The sequence below is a fragment of the Trichosurus vulpecula genome, chromosome 7, assembly GCF_011100635.1.
Source record: "Trichosurus vulpecula isolate mTriVul1 chromosome 7, mTriVul1.pri, whole genome shotgun sequence".
NCBI lineage: Eukaryota > Metazoa > Chordata > Mammalia > Diprotodontia > Phalangeridae > Trichosurus > Trichosurus vulpecula.
Genome location: NC_050579.1, coordinates 140,243,905 through 140,266,995, shown reverse-complemented (window position 1 = coordinate 140,266,995; position 23,091 = coordinate 140,243,905). Strand labels below are relative to the sequence as shown.

General features: G+C 35.9%; 1 protein-coding gene, 1 long non-coding RNA gene and 1 other non-coding gene across 5 annotated transcripts; all 3 read right to left on the bottom strand.

Moving 5' to 3' along the window:
- Positions 1–388, bottom strand: LOC118856966 (pancreatic progenitor cell differentiation and proliferation factor-like). Its single transcript, XM_036767547.1, has one exon. The coding sequence runs from the start codon at positions 350–352 to the stop codon at positions 8–10; it is 345 nt and encodes a 114-aa protein (XP_036623442.1). The 5' UTR covers positions 353–388; the 3' UTR covers positions 1–7.
- Positions 389–1,554: 1,166 nt separating this feature from the next.
- LOC118856971 lies at positions 1,555–23,060 on the bottom strand. 3 transcript variants are annotated; one of them, XR_005010903.1, is made up of 6 exons: positions 23,051–23,060; positions 19,154–19,180; positions 17,295–17,342; positions 13,127–13,153; positions 9,947–9,991; positions 1,555–1,564 (listed from the first exon to the last, which is right to left on the bottom strand). It is a non-coding gene; the product is annotated as an uncharacterized LOC118856971 (long non-coding RNA). The 3 variants fall into 3 exon arrangements; XR_005010902.1 differs by lacking the exon at positions 23,051–23,060 and adding an exon at positions 22,886–22,897; XR_005010901.1 differs by lacking the exon at positions 23,051–23,060 and adding an exon at positions 20,747–20,785.
- LOC118858911 lies at positions 20,466–20,569 on the bottom strand. Its single transcript, XR_005011026.1, has one exon. It is a non-coding gene; the product is annotated as a U6 spliceosomal RNA (small nuclear RNA).
- Positions 23,061–23,091: the final 31 nt, after the last annotated feature.

The following is a 23,091-nucleotide window of genomic DNA, read 5'->3' as shown; positions in this document are numbered from 1 at the left end:
CTGCTGTTCATGCGGAAGGCCCAGTGTTGGTCTTGCTGGGCTCGCTGACATGCCGCTTCCTCATGGCCTCCTGAGCCAGGTCACAGGTGATCGTGCCATGAGCAACCTGGAAAGTTCCTGAGTGCTCTGGGGATTCCAATACAGTTGTCATGAACGGATGACTCGACTTCCCGAAGAAGAAGCTTGCCCACCAGTGGCCTGGGTCTGATTTGGGAAGACCAGGATGGTGGGGGATCACTTCCCCAGAGTACTCAGCACTTCCACAGGAGCTGTTGCTGGAAGTGGAACCCAGACGCCTTCGGTAGTAGTCATGGGTTGCTACAAGTGAACCGCTGGACGGGATTGCTGCCATGTTGCTTGTTCTTCTTATGATGATGTAAACCTTAGTGGTGGCTCCCGAGCAGCCCCTGTCAGACAGTGGGTTGCGGCGGACGATCACGGGTGACCTGGCTCGGGGGAAGGGGGCGCTAGGCCACAGAGCCCATTTGTAAAGGAGATTACGGGAGGATACTCCACGGCAACGAAAATGCGAGAGTTCTTTGGGTTTTCATAATCAGGATTTTAACACAGATCCCTGGATCCCCATATCCAGCACTCTTCCCCTCCTAAACTGTAAGTTCTATGAGGAAGGTGACTGTATCTCATTTCAAGTTTTCATTTACAGGGTGTAGCAAGATGCCAAACATGGAGTGGATGCTTAATAGGTACCTGTTTGACCCTGGAAAATTACTTAATACCTCTAGGCTTAAATTCACTTAAAATGAGGGTATTGGATTAGGTAACTTCTATGATCCCTTCCGCTTCTAACTATGAAATATGTGTTTATCTCAATTAAAATATTTATTTAATATATTCTTTGTGCAATATGTTTTGCAAGGGAATGAGAATATAAAGATAAAAATAAGGCAATTCTCACTCTTCCATTATTGAATGAATCTAATCTAATCTAAGTCACATAGATAAATACTAGAAGCTAAAATAACTAGGCAATACGGACTTGAGGTTACTGAATCAGATAGCACAGTGCTTTAAGAAATCAGATTGCCAAGTAATGATACTTCTATATTGGAGGCTTTGTGTAGGGAAGACACATGTCTGAGGGCCATGTAATAATTCGACTGTAATAATGAGATGATTCTGCTCTGTACTAAACTCATCTGAATGGGGCCTGATAGACTCATGTAATATTAACTTCAGATCTATTAAGTGTCATGTAACATCAAGGCTTTAGTTGACTTATTTTACATTAACTATGATTACTGATGACATGGCTACATATTCTCAACAACAAATAAATTTTCAAAAAAGTTCAGGGTCACTAATGTATATTTTACAGTGAGCAGATGACAAAAAATGAAATCACTAGGATAATCCTAATGAGTTATCATCTGACCAGCTATAATAGCTGAATGTCATATCCCCTAGGCAGAAGACATACGAAATGAATCATTAATATATGCAAACATTTCTTATTTTTTAAAAAGGACATGGCTACATAGCTACCTTAGAATTTTTTCCTCTCATATCCTTTAGAAAAGTAAACATTTACCTGATTCTTTGATCTCTGCAACCATTTATTTAGCAACAGGAATGTTGAGAAAAAGAACAAAGGAGATGGCAAGAACTTAGCAAAAACATTTCAGTAATAACTCCAAATTTCAATGATAGCAACTAAAGAAGGATGTTAAATCGTAAGCTAGCAATGTTCATTAATATTCATGAATGAAATCAAAAGACAAATGGAAAAGTTGGAAATTCAATTGTTACTAAAACAACAACCTAGCATACATTTTGAAAATAAAGTCATAACTCAAGTCAAAGACTATTTATAAGAGTATGGCTCAACTAGATGTGACTACAATATGTGATTGGTTTGATCAGTTGGGACTTATCTTCATGACCATATGGAATTGTTGGAACCCCAACATTTCAGTTCTGATATTTTTGTTGTTGTTCAATCATTTTCAGTTGTGGCTGACTCTTCGTGACCCCTTTCTTGGAAAAGATACTGGAATAGTTTGCCATTTCCTTCTCCAGCTCATTTTACAGAGGAGGAAACTGAAGCAAACATGATTAAATGACTTGCCTAAAGTCACATAGCTAGTATTTGAGGCTAGGTTTGAACATAGGAAGATGAGTCTTCCTGACTCCAGGCCCAGCATCCTATCCACTGCACCACCTAGTTCTGACATTCATGTAGTACCTATTTGCTTCCCAACCTGGTCTTGCCATGGTTATTCATACCTAGATTATTTTTTTCAACCACCTAAAATTTCCATAATACTCTTATCAAAACATGAAGATTTTCCCATACGGCCAATTTAGAGTCAGAGTACAATGGGGAGATTGCATCACTTGGAATCAGGAAGATCTGGGTTCAATTACACCTCAGACACTTGTGAATGTTGCACTGAAGTGTTGTGTGCATATAAGCCATCATTTTAGTTCAATGTTGCATGCTTGTATGAAACAGTCTTTTTGACAATGTTTTAAAGGCTGAATGATGTTAAAAATTAAGTGGATTATAAGAATCTGCTGTACCTAGTGATTAGGTATATGACCTTCTTACACTGAAGTTTTCAAAAATCAAGGATTAATAATGAAAATATTTGAGTAGCATGGAGAGTATTTTTACAAAAGCTAACAACTCAGAGTTTTTCACAAGTGATTTCAAAGCAACATTTTCCTTCAAGATTATTCAAACAAGAAGAGCATACTTAGAATTAGTTATTTGAATCCCACTCCTCTGTTTGTTTAAATCCATACTACGGTACTTTTTGCAAATTATCTCAAATTATCCTCATAATTCCCCTATAGGAACTATTATCCCCACTTATAAGATGTTGAAATTGAGGTTAAGCAAGGTCAATTGACTCACCCAGGGCAACAAAGATAGAGACACGTTTTGAACTCAGGTCTTCTGGCTCCTAGTACTCTATCCACAGTAACCAAGCTCCCTCTCTAGATTGCCTATCAATGAAAATGCACCTGTCCCCTACTCCTAGTCAAGGTTCAGTTTTATTTTAGGAAAAATAGTTGAACAACCTTATTGTGAAGAGTTATGATGGTGTATCTGTTTAAATCATTAAACTAGATTATATCAATTAAGAAGGGATGAAAACATTTTTATCTCTGTACTTTATGGAAGGAGCATGAAAAATTGTTTTCAGTCATTTCAGTTGTATCTGACTCTTCATGACCCCATTTGGGGTTTTCTTAGCAAAGATACTAGAACAATGTGCCATTTCCTTCTCCAGCTCATTTTATAGATCAGATGAGGAATGAGGTAAATAGGGTTAAGTGACTTGCCCAGAATCACACAGCTAATAAGTGTCTAAGGTCACATTTGAACTCTGGTCTTCCTAACTCAGAGATGTGGCACTCAATTCACTACACCACCTAGCTGCCTCCAAAAAAAAAGTTACTTAGAGTTACTTAAGTCATAATAGAATTGTTAGATATCTAAGGGTAAGTATTCCTTTTTCAATTGCTTTTGTATCCTCCGTAACAGGGCTGTCCAAAATGTGGCCTGCAGGTCCCATGAGGTTGCAGTGAGATTTATGCGCCTGCCTACAAGCATAGTAATTTACATAAATGCTTTAGTAAACTAAGCCACAGCAGAGCTCTCACTAAAATGGAAAATCAAAATATATTGTCTATTGTTTCAATACAAACATAAGTTTGGACAGCCCTGCCCCATAACCCTAATGTGAGGTGTAGTGCTCCATGTCCACCTCCCCAACCCCCAACTGGAGCAGAATATTTCCTCCCTCCCTTCCTTCCTTCCTTCCTTCCTTCCTTCCTTCCTTCCTTCCTTCCTTCCTCCCTTCCTTCTTTCCTTCTTTTCCTTCTCTCTTTCTATTCCTCCATCCTTTCTGTCCATTTACTTTCATTTTGTTTTTGTAAAGATAAAGGAAGGCAACATAAAATATATCTTTGAATTCTACTGAGGAAAGAAATTTTATAAGGCTTAACCCTTCTACTTCTCATGAAACTGCCTGAACTAAGTAGGTGGGTATAAAAGCAAATCATTAAAATGCTAACTTAAAAATCATTCCTATTTTTCACTTTGGAATCATGATTCTCTGTATTTTTTCTTGCTTTAATAATGTTTTTCTTTCCTTTAGGTCAAAGATAGTTTTCTTTATGAAACTAGCTTTATTGTATTGCAGTTGTTCCCCCCCTCCAATACCTTCCACTTCTTTCTAAATGTCATAGCCTCTCCTTATTATAAGTGAATATTTAAAGCTACAAATAATCACTAAGTAGAAATTGCAGTGTGTTTTTTTAATTTGGTTAATATTCTGATTTATAATTTATCATAATTATATTGTTCTTTAATTAAAGGTAATGAATAAGGAGAAATTTACAATTTGTAGTAATTGGGAAAATAAAGCCTTTTTTAAGTATTATGAAAATTTGGAAAAGGATAATCAGGAACAGCTGTTAAGTTAGACTGTTATTTTATCTTTCCTTTTTCTTATAGATTCCCACCATCCCATAGCTCCCTACCCTTTTCATCCTTTTTCACTTTAAAAGGTATCCTTTCAAAGACATCATATAACATTCAGTGCTTGTGTGTTTTGCTTTTTCTTTATCAGACATGTATGCTAAGAACATTTCAGGCATGAATTACCTAATAACATTGGGATGAGGCGAAGAATTCACTTATGTGATTTCATTTCACTGCATAATACGTGCATATAAGGGACATCATTGCTTTTCAAACCTTTCTATTTCTCTTAAGTTCTTACAAAACAAAAGATTGGGGTAGATGATCTCTAAGTTTTCTTCTAGCTCTAACATTCTTTGAGTCTAGACTCCAGAGAATCTCAGGGCCCCATGAGGCAAAATATTGATGTCCCTTTAAATATGAGCAATGATTATGATACATTACATTTGTATAGGACCTTGCAGTTTTCACAGTATGTGTATATGCTGTTTCTTCAATAAAATGTAAGCTCCTTGAGGGCAGATCTTTTTTATTTTTCTTTCTGTATATACAGTACCTACCTATCACAGTGCCTAGAATATAGCACGTGCTTAATACAAGCTTGTTCAATGAATGAATGTCTCCATGACTAAAACACCATTCATTGCCCATTTTGTTGCATACTTAAACCTCTTTTAAAGACCACCTCAAATGCTACCTCCTACATGAAGGCTTCTATGATTCTCCTTGTTGGTATTAACCTCTTTCTTGGACTTCATATAGCTCTTTGTTTTAAAGCTGTATAGTGCACTCTGGTATGTTTATCATGTAATATTTTATTAGATCTATCTATCTACATACATAGAATATATGTACATATGTACATATATATATGTATTATAATATATTATGAGAGAGACAATGGCAGAGAAAGAGAGAGAGATTGAGAGAGTACGTGTGTGTGTGTGTGTGTGTGTGTGTGTGTGTGTGTGTGTGAGAGTGAGAGAGAGTGAGCGATAGAGACATTGAGAGAGAGAGAGAATGAATAACCCAGGGGAAAAAATTTCCCAGGATTTTGGTTAATTATGGTAGTATTAGGTCCATGTGGGCTTTATTTCTTAGCAGTTGTAAGTCTGGGTACAGAAAAATGACGGTATCACACAAGGTCTCTGAATGATGTAGATTCCAGATTTTTCTGGGAAGCAAGAGGTTTCAAGAGGTGGGAAGTCAGAGTTTGGTATAGGATTGGAAGGATCAAAGAACACCCAATCAGGCTGCATTTGGAGGAGAAGAAAGAAATGGGACTATGTGAATAAGTCTATTCAGCAATGAAGTCTGGGCAGAAACCTGAGGGTTCTGGTACCAGCAAGGTGAGGTCTGCACTCTAAAGGCTGAAATACTCTCCATGATGCTTATGGAAGCCAAGCTAAGAGAAGAAAAATAATATGTTGCATTTTCCCTTGACTTTATCCTCCTCCTTTGGAAAGATAACTTCCTTACTCCACAAGAGTTTTTTTTAACAGAGTTTGGGACAATTCTATCACCTAATTTTCCATATTTTGCTATTCTTCCCGAGCTAAGTACTAAAGTCCTACTTTAAGGTCCTACTTCATCTGTAGCAGAGTGTGTAATACAATGAGGATACAAGATATATTTGCATAATCATGATTATCCCCACTCTGATTAACCCCAAACTCTGAATTTGTGGGTAGCAAGAGTTTTTAGAATTGAGGAGCACCCATGTTCTTCATATCTATATTATCTCTATTTTTGTCTTATTGAGATGATGTAGAGTAGTGGATAAAGTGTTATGCTTAGAGCCAGGACAAAGTGAGTTCAAAACCCTCCTCAAACATTTACTGTGTCACACTGAGCAAGTCATTTATTTGCCCTCCCTGAGCCTTAACTGAAACACAGGTTTTGAAGATAAGATGAGATAATGTATGTAAAGCACTTTGCAAGCCTGAAAGTGGAATGTAAATATGAATTATTTTTATTACCACACTATGAGCTCTACATGACATCAAATATGACTTTTCTAAACTTTGCTTCTCCTCCAGGATATAACACCTAACATATGCTTAAGAAATATCAGTTGAATGAATCAGTGTTCTCAATGTATTAATAACTTTAATAAATCATCTTTACTTCTCTTTTTAATATGTGCAATGTGTTATAAAGAATCTCAATTAAAACAATGCAAAAGTTACTCTAAAATATAAAGTATGTGAGAATCTTTTCTATTGAGTTTTTCAAGAACTTTCAGTAAATCCAATTTATTTCGGTGGGTAAATATACTATTAGAATATTTATAAAAATTATTCATCCCTGTACTACATTAGCATCAGTTGGAGTATCTGTTTAATAGCATTTATGTAATGCTTAAGATTTGCAAAAATGCTTAGGCTAGCTCATTTGAGCCTCGCAATTACCCAAGGAGTGGGGGCTATTATAATCCCCATTTAACAGATAAGGAAACTGAGGCTGGCAAGTATCTGAGGCAAGATTCAAACTTGGGTCTTCTGGACTCCCATTCAAAAATTCTATCTATTTGGTCCCCTAACTCCCTCTGGTTACCTGCATGTTAGTGCAAAGAATATTCAGGCTATAAAAATCAGCCCTCCACCTTCTCATGGTGTGGACTCCTACTTAGGACATAAAATATAGGTGCATTGGATTTATCTAGAAAATAGCTGAAAAAAATGAATGATCTAATATTCTAGCAATAGATGAAAGGCCTGACCTTTATAATTCCTATTTCTGACATTTCTAGGGAAGGCAGAAATGAGGATACATGTGTATGGGGATGAATAGTAGGCTGTATATTTTGACTCCTTTCTATGCTATTTTCCCCTGAAGAGTTTTACTGAGGTAGGCAGTAAGTTGGGATAAAATAACTGGAGAATCTTAATGAGATCCCCTACTCTCGAGGTCTTTGAAAGATTGCTCTTTGGAGTCAAACTGTCATTTATGTTTCACTGCGTAAAAGCACACCAGCTAATGCCTCCCTCTCTACCCTACCCCTTCCCAATGTTGCAACAAATAGCAGCCTGTGGTCTTTCCAGAACTTTTTGAAAGGGTGCTTTAATATTTAGAGTTTTTTTAATCTGTTCAGGAGTCTGAATAAAAGTAGTTTACTTTTATCTTCTGACAGAGAGAGGAACTTTGGTCACATCTAGTAATGATAAATTCAGAGTTTTTACAATGAAATCTGGTAAGGAATTTGACCAAATTGATGGTCAAAATAAGGTTTCAACGAAATTTTCAGAGCATGCCATTTCAGATTATATGCTTAAATTCTCCATTATCTGGCATTTTATTACCTAGAAGACAGTATCTTAATCACAGAAATTCTGAGACAATACAAGTTTCTGAAATAACTTTTAACTAACAATTATCTTTTTAAAAGCATTTTCAATATAGCAAAATAGTTTTAAACGCAGATGAAGCTTAGGGGGCACAATAAATACAGTGCTATACCTGGAGTCAGGAAAAGCTGAATTCAATTTCTGCCTCAGAGAATTACTAGTTATGGGACCCTTGGCAAGTTACTTAATCTCTGTCTACCTTTGTTTTCTCATCTGTTAAATGGGCTTAATAATGGCACCTACCTCCCAGGGTTGTTGTGAGAATAACATGAGATAATAACTGGAAAGCACAACACTATAATAATGGTAGCTGTTATTATTAGTAGTTGAAGATAAATATATTTTATTATATTCTGATTTTTGGTAAACTGGTAATCCATATATAGACAATACTGCTGAAAAGAATATTTAATTAGCCAGAAGATCTCATTCCCTGACAATGCAAGAGAAAAGAGATAGAGGAGCAAGATTAGAGTATAGCCCAAAGGGACATAAAAGTAATTTATGTTTTGCTATTACTTCTTAGTTTTACTGTATCATAAGATTTTAAGGTAGTAGTATTCTAAAAAAACTATCTATTCCCATACTCTAATTTTACAGATGATGAAACAGACCCAGAGGGCAATCCCTACAAGGTTACTTGGTTAAATAGATAGCAAAACCTGAGGAAGAATCCAAGTCCCCATTTCCCCCTTCTATTCTCTGCTCTCCCCCCTCCCCACCCCCAATCCCATGCTCTTAAATATGTGTGAACTAAGACAGCTAGACTCTTAATCTGGGAAATTAGTGTTCAGTTTCTTTCTCAGACTCTTAATGGTTGTGCTTCTCTGGTTAAGTTAATTAACCTTTTAGTGTCTTAGGTAACTACTTTAATATTGTAAATTGCAAGAAAGGTGTTGATCTACATTGATAAAGGAAGTTATTTAATGAGTGCTCTCTACTGATGGAGTCAGAGGTGTGTGTGTGTGCGTGTGTGTATGTATGTGTGTGTATTTGTGTGTGAGTGTGTGTGTGTGTGTGTGTGTGTGTGTGTGTTAGGGACATGAGTATTGGTCACTGAAGCAATATTGATATCTTACACCCACTACATCACCTAGCTGTCTCAAAATAAAGAGCATTTATACAATGCTTTTAAGGCTTGAAAAGCACTTTACATGTCACCTTTTATGGGAATTTTTTATTTTCTTTTTATTATTTGGGACTTTTGGCCATTCTTCCTGTAATTTGGCTAACATTAACATCATTTGACCAAATCCTGCCCCATTGGATGTGAAAATTTACTTAAGAGCCTTAAACATTAATTAGATAAGCAGCCAGAGGAAGAATCTCAACTGTTCCTGACTCCTTGGTGACATGTAAATCCTTCTCCTAATCAGTCTATTTGTGAACCCTATAAATATAGTTTAACCTGTAGCCTGACTTAATTTACCTATAGAGCTTGTTTGATGAAGTTTCTTTCCTTGGGGGATGTATGAGATTATGACTCTGGTTAATTAAGATTGTTCAACTTTTATGACATTCAAGGAAGTATAGGATGATAGACCTAGAGGGATGTACAAGATTGCAATGTGAAAATAAATTATTTATCTGTCACTCTGATGTAATTTTTCCTATAAGAAACCCTGTTAAAATCCTGACCTCTGAGGCCTAAACCTATGCCTGAGCACAATAATAAAATCTAGGTTTTTACCTCCATAATTTCTGGATTGTGATAAATATATATTTGGCAACAGTTACCCACCATGTGAACTCAGAAATGAGATATTTCTCCCATAACATAACTATAAATGTTCAATGTTCTATGCCTAGCTAGTATTATTTAGTTTTAAAGGGTATACCCTTAGGGAATAGCCAAAAATGAGTCAAATTCAGATGTTCCCTGGGGAAAGAATAGTGGGGGGTAGGGGAAAGAGGAAAAATGACAAGAGTTGAATAGTACTATTATTAAGAAGCCCACAAGATCAGTACTTGGCTTCATCCAGAGTTGCTCTAGGCCATAGGTTACATATATATGTACTCATAGGTGCGTGCGTATAGATGTATGTATGTGTGTGTGTGTGTGTGTGTGTGTGTGTGTGTGTGTATTTGCATGTGGATGTGCACCCACATTACAATAAAACTATTAAGTACAATGCAAAGTTACTACCTGCTTTTGCAGTTGGGGTTTCTTTTATTTGATGTTCAGCTTGTTCTAGAGAGAAAATAGGAAAACATTTCTCAGTAGCTCTCACTTTTATTTTTAATGATTTAATATTTTATTTTTCCCCAATTACATGTAAAATATTTTTTAACATTTTTTTTAAATTTTGAGCTCCAGATTCTCTCCCTTCACCTCTCCCATCTCCCCCTTCATTGAGAAGGTAAGCAATTTGGTATAGGTTATACATGTGTAGTCATGCAAAACATATTTCTGTTTTAGTCATGTGAAAAAATGACCAAAAAGAAAAGAAAGAAAGTTAGAAAAAGTATGCTTTGATCTGTATTCAGATTCCATCAGTTCTTTCTCTGGGGATAGATAGCATTTTTCATCATAAATCCTTTGGAATTGTCTTGGATCAGTTCTCACTTTTAAAATAAGCACTTCTTTTACATGTTTATTGTATATACCTTACTGGAAGTTCCTAATTTACAGAGAGATTGCACTTTAAAATTTCATTTGTAAATCAGCTACTTTCACTTAGAATATTTTTTTCCTATAGGAATAATGTTTCAAATGGTAGTTAGCCACCAAGATAGGGAAGCTCACAAAATCTAACCCACAGAGTATCTCAACTATACGTTACTGGTAATCCTAGCTGGAGCTCTGGGTCCTGGTGGCCAGAGAGCCAAAGATAACGGAACAAAAATACCCCTTTTTTGGTCATTAAGGCTGTTGGCCACAGGGTCATGAGCCCATTTGGTGGCCTGGTGAAGCCTATGATTGGCTATCTACATTTACAGTGGAAACACATGCTCAATTTCAGTTAGAAGTTACTGAGAAAAATGCAGTTTTTCTCATTCATATTCACAGACCCCCTACACGTGACCCCTTGGGTTCATGAACCCCACATTTGGAATCCTTGGTCTAGAAACCAATGTAAGCTAAATCATAGTAATATGTGGCAGTCCTTTGGTCTGTTCAGAAGTACTTCCAAGAGATGTTTAATAGCATTAGTCTGTGGTAAAATTTGGAGCGGTGATTATCACAAAGGGAAATGATAAAATTCAGAAAATATGGGAAAGGATATTTTAGGGAAGGAGCCCTTATTTACACATGCAGCCCTCTCTTACCTGGATCCCTGCCCTTGGGGATCAATTCCTCTAAGGCTTCCCACTTTTATATCTCTTCTTTTCCCCCTGTTTCATAGCCAACATATTCCCTAATAGCTCTTCACAGTGATTCCCATGAGCTGAGCTGGTAGCAGTTATTTTTAGATATGAATCCTTTGCAAGTCAAGTGTTTGAAAAGAAAAGGCTGCCAGCATTGAAGAATTAACTTTAATTTCCTGTTATGTAAGCACACATGTATGCTAGAGAAAGATCCAGTCACCAAATGAACTGATTAAATAGTAACAATAATGCTATTGGAAAATTAGTGCGTATGAAAGATATGCTTAATATCATGATTAATTGCACATGTCTTGGAAAATGACCTAAGTTCTTTTTCTTTCTTTCTTTCTTTTTCTTTTTGTTTTGAGGGGACAGGGTGTGAGGTTTGGGGAATTGAGGGTGAATGAAGGCCCTAAGATAAGATTCAAAGAAAGGGCACTTATTTTTCTCACTCTATCTTCCTGCCTCGCCCTCCCACAAAAAAAGAAATATGCACAATGGATAGATGACAACTCACATAGGACTTCAAATCATTCATTTGCTATTCAACAAATTAACTTTTCCTTCTGAAGCACATTATGGATATTCCTATTGTAAATATTCATTGCTTATTTACCTTAATAATAAAAATCACTATGAAAAACACCTAGTATTTTTTAGGTAATCAAAAGAACAAAATCTATGCCAATAGGAATATTCTTTCTTTAAATAAAGTTTACACTAAATTTCTCTGGTAAGATAGAAATATAAAGACCATTTTATAACATCATGGTAAGCCAAATAGAGTAGAATATTAGCCTTCTAGAACCAGAAGTCACTTTAGAAACCAGCTAATTTATCCCCTCTTTTTACAGGTGAGGAAATTGAGGCCCAAAGAAGAAAAATGTCTTGCTTATGGTTATATGACTAACAAATGGTTTCCCTGGGATCAGAAGTGAAGTTTCCTGAAATCAAATTTTATAATCTGATCACTACAATTGCTGGGCTGAGATTATTGCTAATTTGGCCATTAGTATATTTCAACCTGCCGGAAAACTGTGAAGCAGGGAGGTTTGATAGTTTGTATGTTCCTTAGTACCCTATCACAGTGCCATGTACTAACAAATTATTAATATTTGTTATTCTATTATTTAATACTCCCAGCATCATATAGAAAGAAACTGCAATGGTGTGAAAGAGTTTAACTAAAATAAATCATAAGCAAAAAAGGAAAAGGTCAATAAGTTAATATCAAAAAACCCCTCAGCCTTCTGTATTTGCATTGCTGTGAAAAAGCAAACATAATAGCAATACCATGTGGAGGCATTTGGAATATTGGAATGGGACACTAGATTCTTCTAGTCCCTGCTCTGACAGTAGCTTCATGCATGTAGTCAAATCTCTTCCCTATCCTAGGTATCAGTATCCTCCTCTGTAAAACTATAGGGTTGGGCTAGGGTGATCTCTAAAGTCCTTTCCATGGAAATCAATGAATAGGTGGTAATGGCCACATATACACACAACCAAAACATGTTGATTATTCAACCACACAATTATGATCAGATTTTTAAAACCATGAAATAAAAAAGTAGACAAAATATGGGTATTTCACAAAGTAGAATTTTGGTAAAGTTTTATTTAAGAACTAGCTCTTATTTTTAACTTTGGATATTCCTCTTTATCATGGTGCTTAATAAATGCTAATAGGATTGAATTGGATTGGGTTCATAGGTAACTTTTAACATGTTCTTAGTTAAGCCTGACTTCTTGTCAATGAGAGGTATATAAATTAATCCTTCTTTGTTCATATTGTGTATTACTAATTGTGACACATGAACTTTCAAAATTGCTTATGTAAAAGAAAATAAAACTGTTAATTAGAAGTGAGAGACCAGAAATGATATAAAATTAATGATAATATTATTAGGCCAAACTGAAAAAAAAAAGCAAAACAAAACAAAAAATCAGTTTAGAGGTATTAAAGCTAAAATAAACATGCAGAATACTTCATGGCTTTTAGTCTTATCAAGGTACATACTTGCTGATTTGGGCTTGGCTATGGAGACTGAAGGAAAGCCAAGTAGTACATGGAAAAAATTTTAAAAAAGAAATGAAACATGTCAGTATTTGAATTGACATTTTTAATTTTAGATTTTCCCCTTAGCTTAACCAACCACACTCTCTGAAGGCTAGATCTTTTCATTATCATTATATTCATCCATCATAGTGCTTTCTGGGAAACTGACAGATAAGGTAAGAGTACATGCATAATTAAAAGACAATCTATAGATTCAGGATAGAAACACAATGAACCAATTTCTACCCAATGTGGACACTACCACATTAGATGCTCAGGGAGGTACATTAACACCTACAGGCATTAGGGTACAAATTAGCATGCCATTTAGAAGAACCATTGGCTGAGGCACTGGATAGACAAGAGAACAATGATCCTGAGAGATTATGCTCAAATTACCTAATAACATTTTTCATTCTCTTTCTCCTGAAATAACAATTTCCATGAATAATCATTTTATTCCTGCTGGCAGGTATCTTATTTCCTTCAAAGAAGCTACATTTAACTCTTGATCATCTGAATCAAGGAGAAGAACAATAGATGGATTAGACTCAATGGTCATCCTAATGTTTCCCTCTAAGGGATCTATGACAGAGCCTGTGTGTGGCTCTGGAAATATCAGGCAGAAAGGGGCTATGCCTCTACATTAATTGTTTCATGGAGGAACTGGGTAGCTAGTTTGCTTACAATTATTCTTGCTGGGTATGGGTTACCTAATCATCCTGATCTACTGGTCCTAGCTAATCAGTTGGACTACTATCTCATTCATTCTCACCCAATGCAAAGGGCACTGGCCCAAGAGTCAGGGGTCCTAGGTTCAAATCTCACTTCTGAGGATTAGTACATGTGTGACCCTGGAAAAGTCACTTAATCTCACTGGACCTATGTAAAATGACCTCTTTTTTTTTGCTTCAGATCTATGATGCTATGATTCCCTGGTGGCAATCAGAATGGAACACATATTAGGTTTCCCTACTCCTTGAAATAATAAAGTATAGACTTGTTTTACAGGATATATATATGTTCTACTAAATATTATTTACGATAGATCATTATGCCATCATATGCCTATGATTATTGCTCCCAGAAAAGGAATTCATTTCTGATCATTCTTTTAAAAAGGCAAATAATTTCAGATTCTTACACTTTTGGGACTTGTATACTTTTAACTTGAAAGAAAGATCAATCAATGAAGCAGATAAGGTTGTCAATGAACTGCTTGCCATCATTCATCACTATATGTGTGTGTATAAGTGTATATATATGTATGTATGTATGTAAGTATATATACAAGTATACATGTATATATGTATATGTGTGTATGTATATATGTAAGTGTGTATATGTGTGTATATAATTATGTAAGTATATATGTATATATGTATTTACTTATACATACATGTGTATGTATACATGCATATATATGTATATGTGCATGCATACATACACACATATATCCTGAACTCTGTCCTAAAATTAGTTTAAGGAAACTATTTTTGAGAGGCCTCTAACATACGCTGGCTGTTTGACTCTGGTAAATCATTTAACCTCTCAGTGACCCAGGAAACTCTCTGATTCCATAAATTGGAGAGTACATGCTGATCTGTATTGCTAGATGGCATTCCCTCCCCAGGAGTTCCCTATTTCAATGAAATCACAGGTCCAGGGAAAAAAGAAGTCGGATTAGGTTCTCCAATTTTAATCATGCACTTGATTAATTATGTTAACTAAAACTTTCCAAAAATATGCCAACATATTTTTTTCAGTGTTAAACCAATGGAGAAAAAAGTAAGAACTCTTCTCATAGCTAGTTTTGCATATCTGCAACTTTATATTGTGAAAATAATGTTTTAAAAAGCAAATTTACAAATAAAGTTTTCTTTACCTGTTTTGTCAATTGTAGCAGCTTTTACCTGCTTGATAATTTTTTTTCCTTTCTATGAAGAAAATATGTTGACAAAGGTAGAAATCCCCAATGCATCAGCATAAAGAGCAAATACAGTAATATATTTTCATAGATAATATTTTGTTTTCTTTACAAAATGGGAAAATCACCACCCCCACCCCCATTTTCATATCTTCACAGGAGAAAACTCAGGGGTTTCTTTATAATAGAAGTAATAGCAAGTGTTCAAATTCGATGTGTGCACATAAAAATACCTTTCCTCCAGCCACCCACAGATAACAAACTTTTCTATTTCAGGAAAATGTCCCTGTGTATTTTGAACTATTCACCAACCTACAAGAATAACCTCTAACCTTCCCATCCAGTTTCTCCTCCACTTGTATTTACATCTGCACAATTGTGCACTGATTGCATATGTGCTCCGTTGTGATTTTGGAGGCTGGCTAGCCATCATTTTCTATTTTATTTTTACTCAAAACCACTAAGCCGCTAATATGGTACTTAGAGGCCTGTCAGTACTTTCTAAGCATTGCCTACATCCGTACTCTTGTTTGTTGTGCACTTGAAAAATAAATGTTTGTGGATCTTCCCAAAGCTGTAGATGGTGGAGGGAGGTGGTATATGTGGGTTGCTTCCTGTTGGTATACTTGCTTTGCTTTCTACAATAAGATTGCCTAACATTTCCACCAAGATTTGTCAGAAACAAACAAAATAAAAGTTGTAATGACACTAGGAAGAATTTAGTGTTTCAAGTGTTTCTGCGGGGTACACAGTTAGATTTGCTGAATTCAGCTCTATAAAAAGTCAGCTCAGAAAGGTTAGCTGGGAAACAGCTAGAGGATAGGAAGGAATTAAATGTTAGAATGGAGGTGAAAGAGAACTTTTTGTATGTAAATTGGACCAGCTTGTCACCCTGGTCCCTTCTAAATTTCAAATTCTGGATTGACAAGGTATGGAAACTTGTTCAGAGGCCCACCCTTCAGGGCAACTGAATGCTTCATATTCTATTTCAACATAAAGATAATATTTTTCATGGATTCACATCACAAGAAATGGGTTGCTTTAGAGCAGGAGATTCTGCCTTAATTGTCTCAGTGCTATTGGCTTGTACTGGTACTCCTATACTCGAGTAGATTTGTGATCCATCAATTGGGCTTTCTGTCCCATAATGCTAATCACAACTTATCTATTAAAAAGGAATGCAAGAAGGTTAGGGAATCCAAAGTCTGGGACAAGGAAACATGGAGCGCACAGCAAGACAGCAAAGCAAGGTTACTGGGGTCCTTACACTATCTCTGTCTGCCCATCCATATCATTTTCTACCTCCTCTCCCTTCAGCAGCACCTTCTACCCATGAATTTTTTAATGTATCATGTTTTAAAAGTAGGAATCTCTGCAATAGTTGTGAGCTCTTCAAATCCAGTCAAGAAAAAAAATTACACGCGTGTGCACACACACACACACACACACACACACACACCCCGAAGCAGAAAAGTCAGGTTTTTCTTTTTTTCCTATCTAGTGCCTAGGGAGAAGCCTGTTTTAACATGTTGCTCAAAAACCGTTAAAGATCATGTTGTATAGATCATAGATCATCCTGATCTGAAGAGAAAGGTTCTCTAGGAACAGTGAAATAGTGATTAGCAAAAACCTTAAATCCTATTTGGCTTATGCTGTAGAAGAGAAGTTCATTCTCAGTCACTAATCATTTGGAATTCTCATCTGAGCCTATTGGAACACATCTACCCTTCTCCAAGAGACATAAAAAAGGAACAGAAGAAATAGTTACCCAAGTTCTTTGGCCATCCAAAGCTTCCCCCCGCCCCGAGAATTCTGGGCTATTTTAGCCCCTCTCAAAGGATGGATAATAAAGTCTGGAATCCATATTTTCTAGAGCTATCCCAGTCTCATACTATTCCCCCAGAATGTTCCAGTCACCTATGAATCAGAACTTCCTAAAGCATAGTAGTAGGTGTATGATAATCTGAGCATATGTCTTCACAGAGGATGTCAAGCCTACTATCAACATTGGCTTTCGAGGCCTCAATACAAAGTGATATTGAGATACAAGGCGATTAAAATGAGTCAAAGAGAGCTAATACAATATAGCATATAATCGTGAAGTCTGTGTTGGTTAGCCTGAATACACTTCTATTCTCCAAGTATCATCCAAAGTCAATTCTGAATTGTTTACAAACTTCTGATATAATCAGTCTAACGTACCTGGTTTAGATTGAGAAACAGACTTTTCCAGTTTCATGGTATCTTGTTCTACAAAAAAGTGACAAATTACTTTCAGGTTTTGTTTATAATGAACTTCTTATTATAATTCATTACATATTTGCACAGTTAATTGATAGTCATCATGAAAATATTTTAGCAAAAGTTTCCAAGGACTGAAAATATAAAAATGTCCCACTCTATCAAATATTATAAAATATGAAAGTGAATAACTAAAATCAGCAGGAGAACAAAAGGATGAGGAAATATCTTATCTACCCCCAAATTTGAGTTTTCCAATCATCCGAGGTTGTACGATCTTACTCAATATTTTTCTTTTCATTTTTTTTCTTTTTATATTATTGAACCTAGGGTGACATTAGGGAAGTTCTTGGAAATATTGGAGAATAGTAAAATTAAACCTGGCCTCACTTCATGTCGAGGAACACTAGAAGATGCCTCATTAAGTTACAGATCCTACATGATAAATATATTATTTTGATATAGATAAATCTCTACATTCATAAAATTCTATTTGCCACGTACATGAGCACTGGATGTGGAGGTAGGGGGAAAAGAAGGCAATTATGAGGGAGACAAAGATTGCCTACATTTCCTATTAGAGGGAAGTGAACCTCTTTTTAGCTCCAGAACGGAAAGAAGTTGAGTCCTTCCTTTATTTATCCATTCATCCAGGAATAAAAAATCATGTACCTGATTTCATGGGTTTTTTTCTTTCTTAGGCTTACGTTCTAGGGGAAAAAATATAAATTGGAAAATGGAAAGCTACATTAACTATAAGAAAACCTAGCAGATTCTAATGACTATTCTGCTTTGTTTATATTATTTTAACCAAACAGTGTTAATATAGCAAAAACATAGTAACCTAAGGGCCATGTCATTAGCAGACAGACTTACTTAACAATCAAGAAAAGAGCCATATGCTACATTATTTTCTGTAATTTCCTAGTGTGGGTGGGATTTGGGCTCAAATTTAAGTCAGTAGTAGGCTGGGAAAGAGATTGAGCAGAAAAGAAGTGGGCATTTTGGTGGTGATGATCATCATTTTAACAGATAGTATTTGACACTGCATTAGGGGTGTGTGTGTGTGTGTGTGTGTGTGTGTGTGTGTGTGTGTGTGTGTATTTAAGGATGTGTGCTGAAGAAACAGCCAACATAAAAAATACTGTTGTTTCTAGATTCAACACAGGTTACAGGGTTTGGCAAGTGACTTACATCGTTACCTGAAGCACTGAAACTACTTATTCTGTATAACTCTAAGGGACAGATTTAGGACCAGTGGCTGGAAGTCAAGGGGAGGCCAAATCTGGCTCAAGAATGATTTTTGAACAGCTGTCTGAAAGAGGAATGGGTTGCTTCATGGAGAAATGAAGTTGTCATCACTTGAAGTGTCTAAGCATAGCCTGGATCATCTCTTGCGGATGTTGTAAAGAGGATTCATGTGTTACATCCATGAATCTCTCCTTTAGGGGTAAATTCTGCTTTCCATTTGGGTTTGAAACCTCACGAAAAGTACTTAATGTTTTAAATGTAAAAGTGATTGACTGATGTATTGAGTAAGCATTTATTAAGGACCTTTTGCATACTAGCCACCATGATAGGTGCTGGGGATACAAAGACACAAATGAAACAAGCTTTGATCTTAAGGAGCAGATACTCTGGCGGATGGTTTGATTGAAATGAAACGTATAAAGAGAATTTTTCATGCTAAACACATAAAGCCCAGAATACAGATTTATTACTTATAAAAGCTCATTTATTACTTGCAAGAAGGTTTTGAATAGATTAAAATATTTATAGATTTCCTTAAGATTACTATACATTTTAATTGGTATACATACTGTGTGTCTGAGTCTTATCTGGAGCAGCTAAAAAGCAAATTGAAAAATGCATATTGGTATATTTCTGCTTCAGTATGACATAGCATGATTACAAAAAGAAGGTTCAAATGCTACAAAATTTAGGCTACAAAAAAGATAATGCTTTATATAAAAGTTTAGGTAGATGACATTCATTTGTCTGTGATTAAATCATTAGTCAAGGCCAATAAATATTCAGGTGGCAAGTAGGTAATTCACTAGCACTGCCACTTTGTTGAAATTATATATAACAAAAGACAACTGCTTAAAGCCCATAGTCTATGGCCAGGTAAGCTGACGTGAGAATTAAAAAGAGGAGGAAAAGTTTTTATTTATCCCCAGATCAAGGTTTTCCAACCAAATAAGGTTGCATAGTCCTCAGTTATTTTTCATTTATTTTCATTTGTATTGATATTTTTCTCTTGTGTTCATCTGTTTTCTCTTGCTAGTGCTAAGTCTTAGGTAGCTTTGAGGAAGTTCTTGGAAATGGCAAATAGCAAAATTAAATCTGGCCTTATTTCATACCCAGGAACTCCAGGAGATGACTCACTGAACTATGGAACCCACACAATAAATGTGTTATTCTTGATATAGAGAAATACTTATCCCAATAAAACAATTTTTTCACTTTTAATTTTAATCTTCATTATTAACATTCTCCCCATTACTTTCTTAAGTGTAGGAAATCAACAACACAATAAATCATGCCCTATTTTGTAGCATTTGCTTATTTCCAAGGCATAAATGCTCACAATGAAAATCAAACAATTGGCTCTCTTGAACCTGGTTTACCATAGTTCTGGTACACTCCTACATATACCTCACTCTCTAAGTATTTTGTATATATCATCCAAGTAAAATCTTAATCAATATACCATTTTCTTTAAAATAATTTGTGCTGATATTTCTGTTTCTTCCATCACTGTAGTTATTCCAAGTAATCCCCTCCCAGACAACCAAACCATTTGACAAACAGTGTTTTTGTAGAAAGGGAAAAAAAAACCAGCATAAGTGATTGATACATTGAAAAAGTCTGAAAATGTGTGCAATGTGTAACACCTGTGGACTTCCCACTTCCTCGAAGGGATAGATTTAGCATGCCTTCTCATATCTTTTCATTCAAGTTGTTCTTGACCTATATAATTTTGTTGCATTTCCATTTTTTTTAAGAAATCAGATTTAAGTTGCTTCCACAGGGTCATGCAGCTAGTGGGTGTCTGAGACTAGATTTAAACTCAGGTCCTCCAGGGCCAGTGCTCTATCCACAGCATCGCCTAGCTGCCCACAGTTCTTTAAAAATAGGGGATGCTTCATAAATTTGTGTGTCATCCTTGCTCAGGGTCTAGGCTAATCTCTATGTCATTTCAATGTTACTAGGTGTGCTGCTGAAGAGAGCACCACCAATAAAATTTTCTTTGCCACCTGTGAGCCCACTATGTAGCAGCGAAAGAAGGAAACAATGAAGAATGCAAAGACTGTCTACATTTCCTACTAGACAAGTGGACCTCTTTTTAATCTAGAATAGAAGGCAATTAAGTTCTATATCCATTCATGCAAGAACCAAAATCTGTGTACCTGGTTTTGTTGTCTTTTCTTCTTTCTTAGCCTGGGGTGCTAGAAAAAAATTAGCCAACAATATAAATTAGAAAACCAAAAGCACATTAGCAAAGAAAAAAGCCAACAGATTATGATATTCTGATTTGTTTATATCATTTTAACTAAAAGTGCTAGCAGAGTAAAAACAGTAATACAGGACACACACACACACATACACACGCACAAAGACAAAACAAAACCTCATACCCTGCTTGATATTTTGTAATTTCCTAGTGCAGGCAGTCTTTGGGATGAAACTTAAGTCAGAGGAAACTGGTTGGGAGAGAAACTGGGCAAAAGAAAGTGAGGATTTTGGTGGTGACGTTCATCACTTTTGCAGATGGCATTGGACACTACAATAGATATTTGTTTGTATGTGTGTGTGTGTGTGTGTGTGTGTGTGTGTGTGTGTGCTGATGAACTATAAAACTTACTATTCTTTCTAAATTCAGCATAAGTGAAAGGTTTTGATAAGTGACTAATGTCATTACCTGAGGCACTGAAACACCTTATTCTATATCATTCTAGAGGGTAGAATTGGGACAAAAGGCTGAGAGTCATAGGGATACCAATTTTGGTTCAATATAAGAATTTTTGAGCAATAAAAGTTGTCTGAAAGAGGAATGGGTTGCTGCATGAGAAAGTTAATTTCTCATTACTAGAAATGCCTCAGCATATAGCCTAGATGACCTATTGGAAATGTTGTAAGGGGGATTAATATGTTAGATTCATTTACCTATCCTTTATCTTTCCTTTGGGGACAGATCCTGTTTTCTCTGTAGGTCTGGACCCTCACCAAGAATACTCGATATTGTAAAATATAATAGTGATTAACTAATGTGCCCAATGAGCATTTGTTAAGCACTTTTTGTATGCTGGCCACCGTGCTAAGTGTTGGGGATGCAAATATAAAAAAGGAATAATCTCTTCTCTCAAGGAGAAGATATTTTGTTGCACAGTTTGATCAAAATGAAAAATAACAATTTTTCCTGTTAAAATTATAAAACACAGAATGTAGATTTATTCTCATGAAAAGAAGTTCTGAGCAGATGAAAGCACTTATAAAATTCCTTAAAAATAACTACAGATTAAGTTTTTAATTGGTATACATACTGTATGTTGGAGTCTTGTCTGGAGCAGCTAGGATGCAAATTGAAAATGCATGTTGGTATATTTATTTTAGTTAATTTAATCTTTCTGCCTTAATGTGGCATAGAATGGCAAGTAGAAGTTTCAAAGGTCACAAAATTTGGGCTACAAAAAATGGTAAGCTCTATGTCAAGTATTTTGGTAGAGGGCAACCATTTATCTGTAAAAACTTCAACACTAATTGAGGAAAACAAATATTCAGGTGGCAAGTAGGTAATTAAATGGCACTGCCATTTTATTGAAATTATATGTAATAGAAGGCAATCAATTAAAGCCCATACCTACAGCCATGGAAGCTGGTGTAAGAATTAAAAAGAGGAGAAAATATACCATTTCTCTCCGGATGAGGGTTTTGCAACCAACTGAACTTTTATCACCCTTAAATTATTTTTCCTGTCCATTTGCTTGTTTGTTTGTTTTGATGTTGCTAAACCTAAGGTGGCATTGGAGAGGTTCTTGGAAATATTGGAGAACAGCAAAACTAAACCTGGCCTCATTTCCTGTCAAGGAACTCCAAGAGATTCCTCATTGAACTATGGGATTCAGATGACACATTTATTTCTCTTGATATAGATAAATCCCTACACCCCTAAGATTCAATTTGGCACACATGTGAGCCCTAGATGTCAAAGGGAGAAAAAGGAAGCAATGAAGAATGCAAAGACTATCTAAATTTCTCATCAGAGGGAAGTGAACCTTGTTTAGCTCCAGAATAAAAGGAAGCTGGGTTCAGTATCAATCCATTTATGCAAGAGGAAAACAAATGTATACCTGATTTTGCTGGTTTTTCTTCTTTCTGTGTACCTGGTTTTGCTGGTTTCTCTTCTTTCTGTGTACCTGGTTTTGCTGGTTTCTCTTCTTTCTGTGTACCTGGTTTTGCTGATTTCTCTTCTTTCTGTGTACCTGGTTTTGCTGATTTCTCTTCTTTCTGTGTACCTGGTTTTGCTGGTTTCTCTTCTTTCTGTGTACCTGGTTTTGTTGGTTTCTCTTCTTTCTGTGTACCTGGTTTTGCTGGTTTCTCTTCTTTCTGTGCACCTGATTTTGTTGGTTTTTCTTCTTTCTGTGTACCTGGTTTTGCTGGTTTTTCTTCTTTCTGTGTACCTGGTTTTGTGGGCTTTTCTTCTTTCTGTGTACCTGGTTTTGTGGGCTTTTCTTCTTTCTTAGCATGGGCTTCT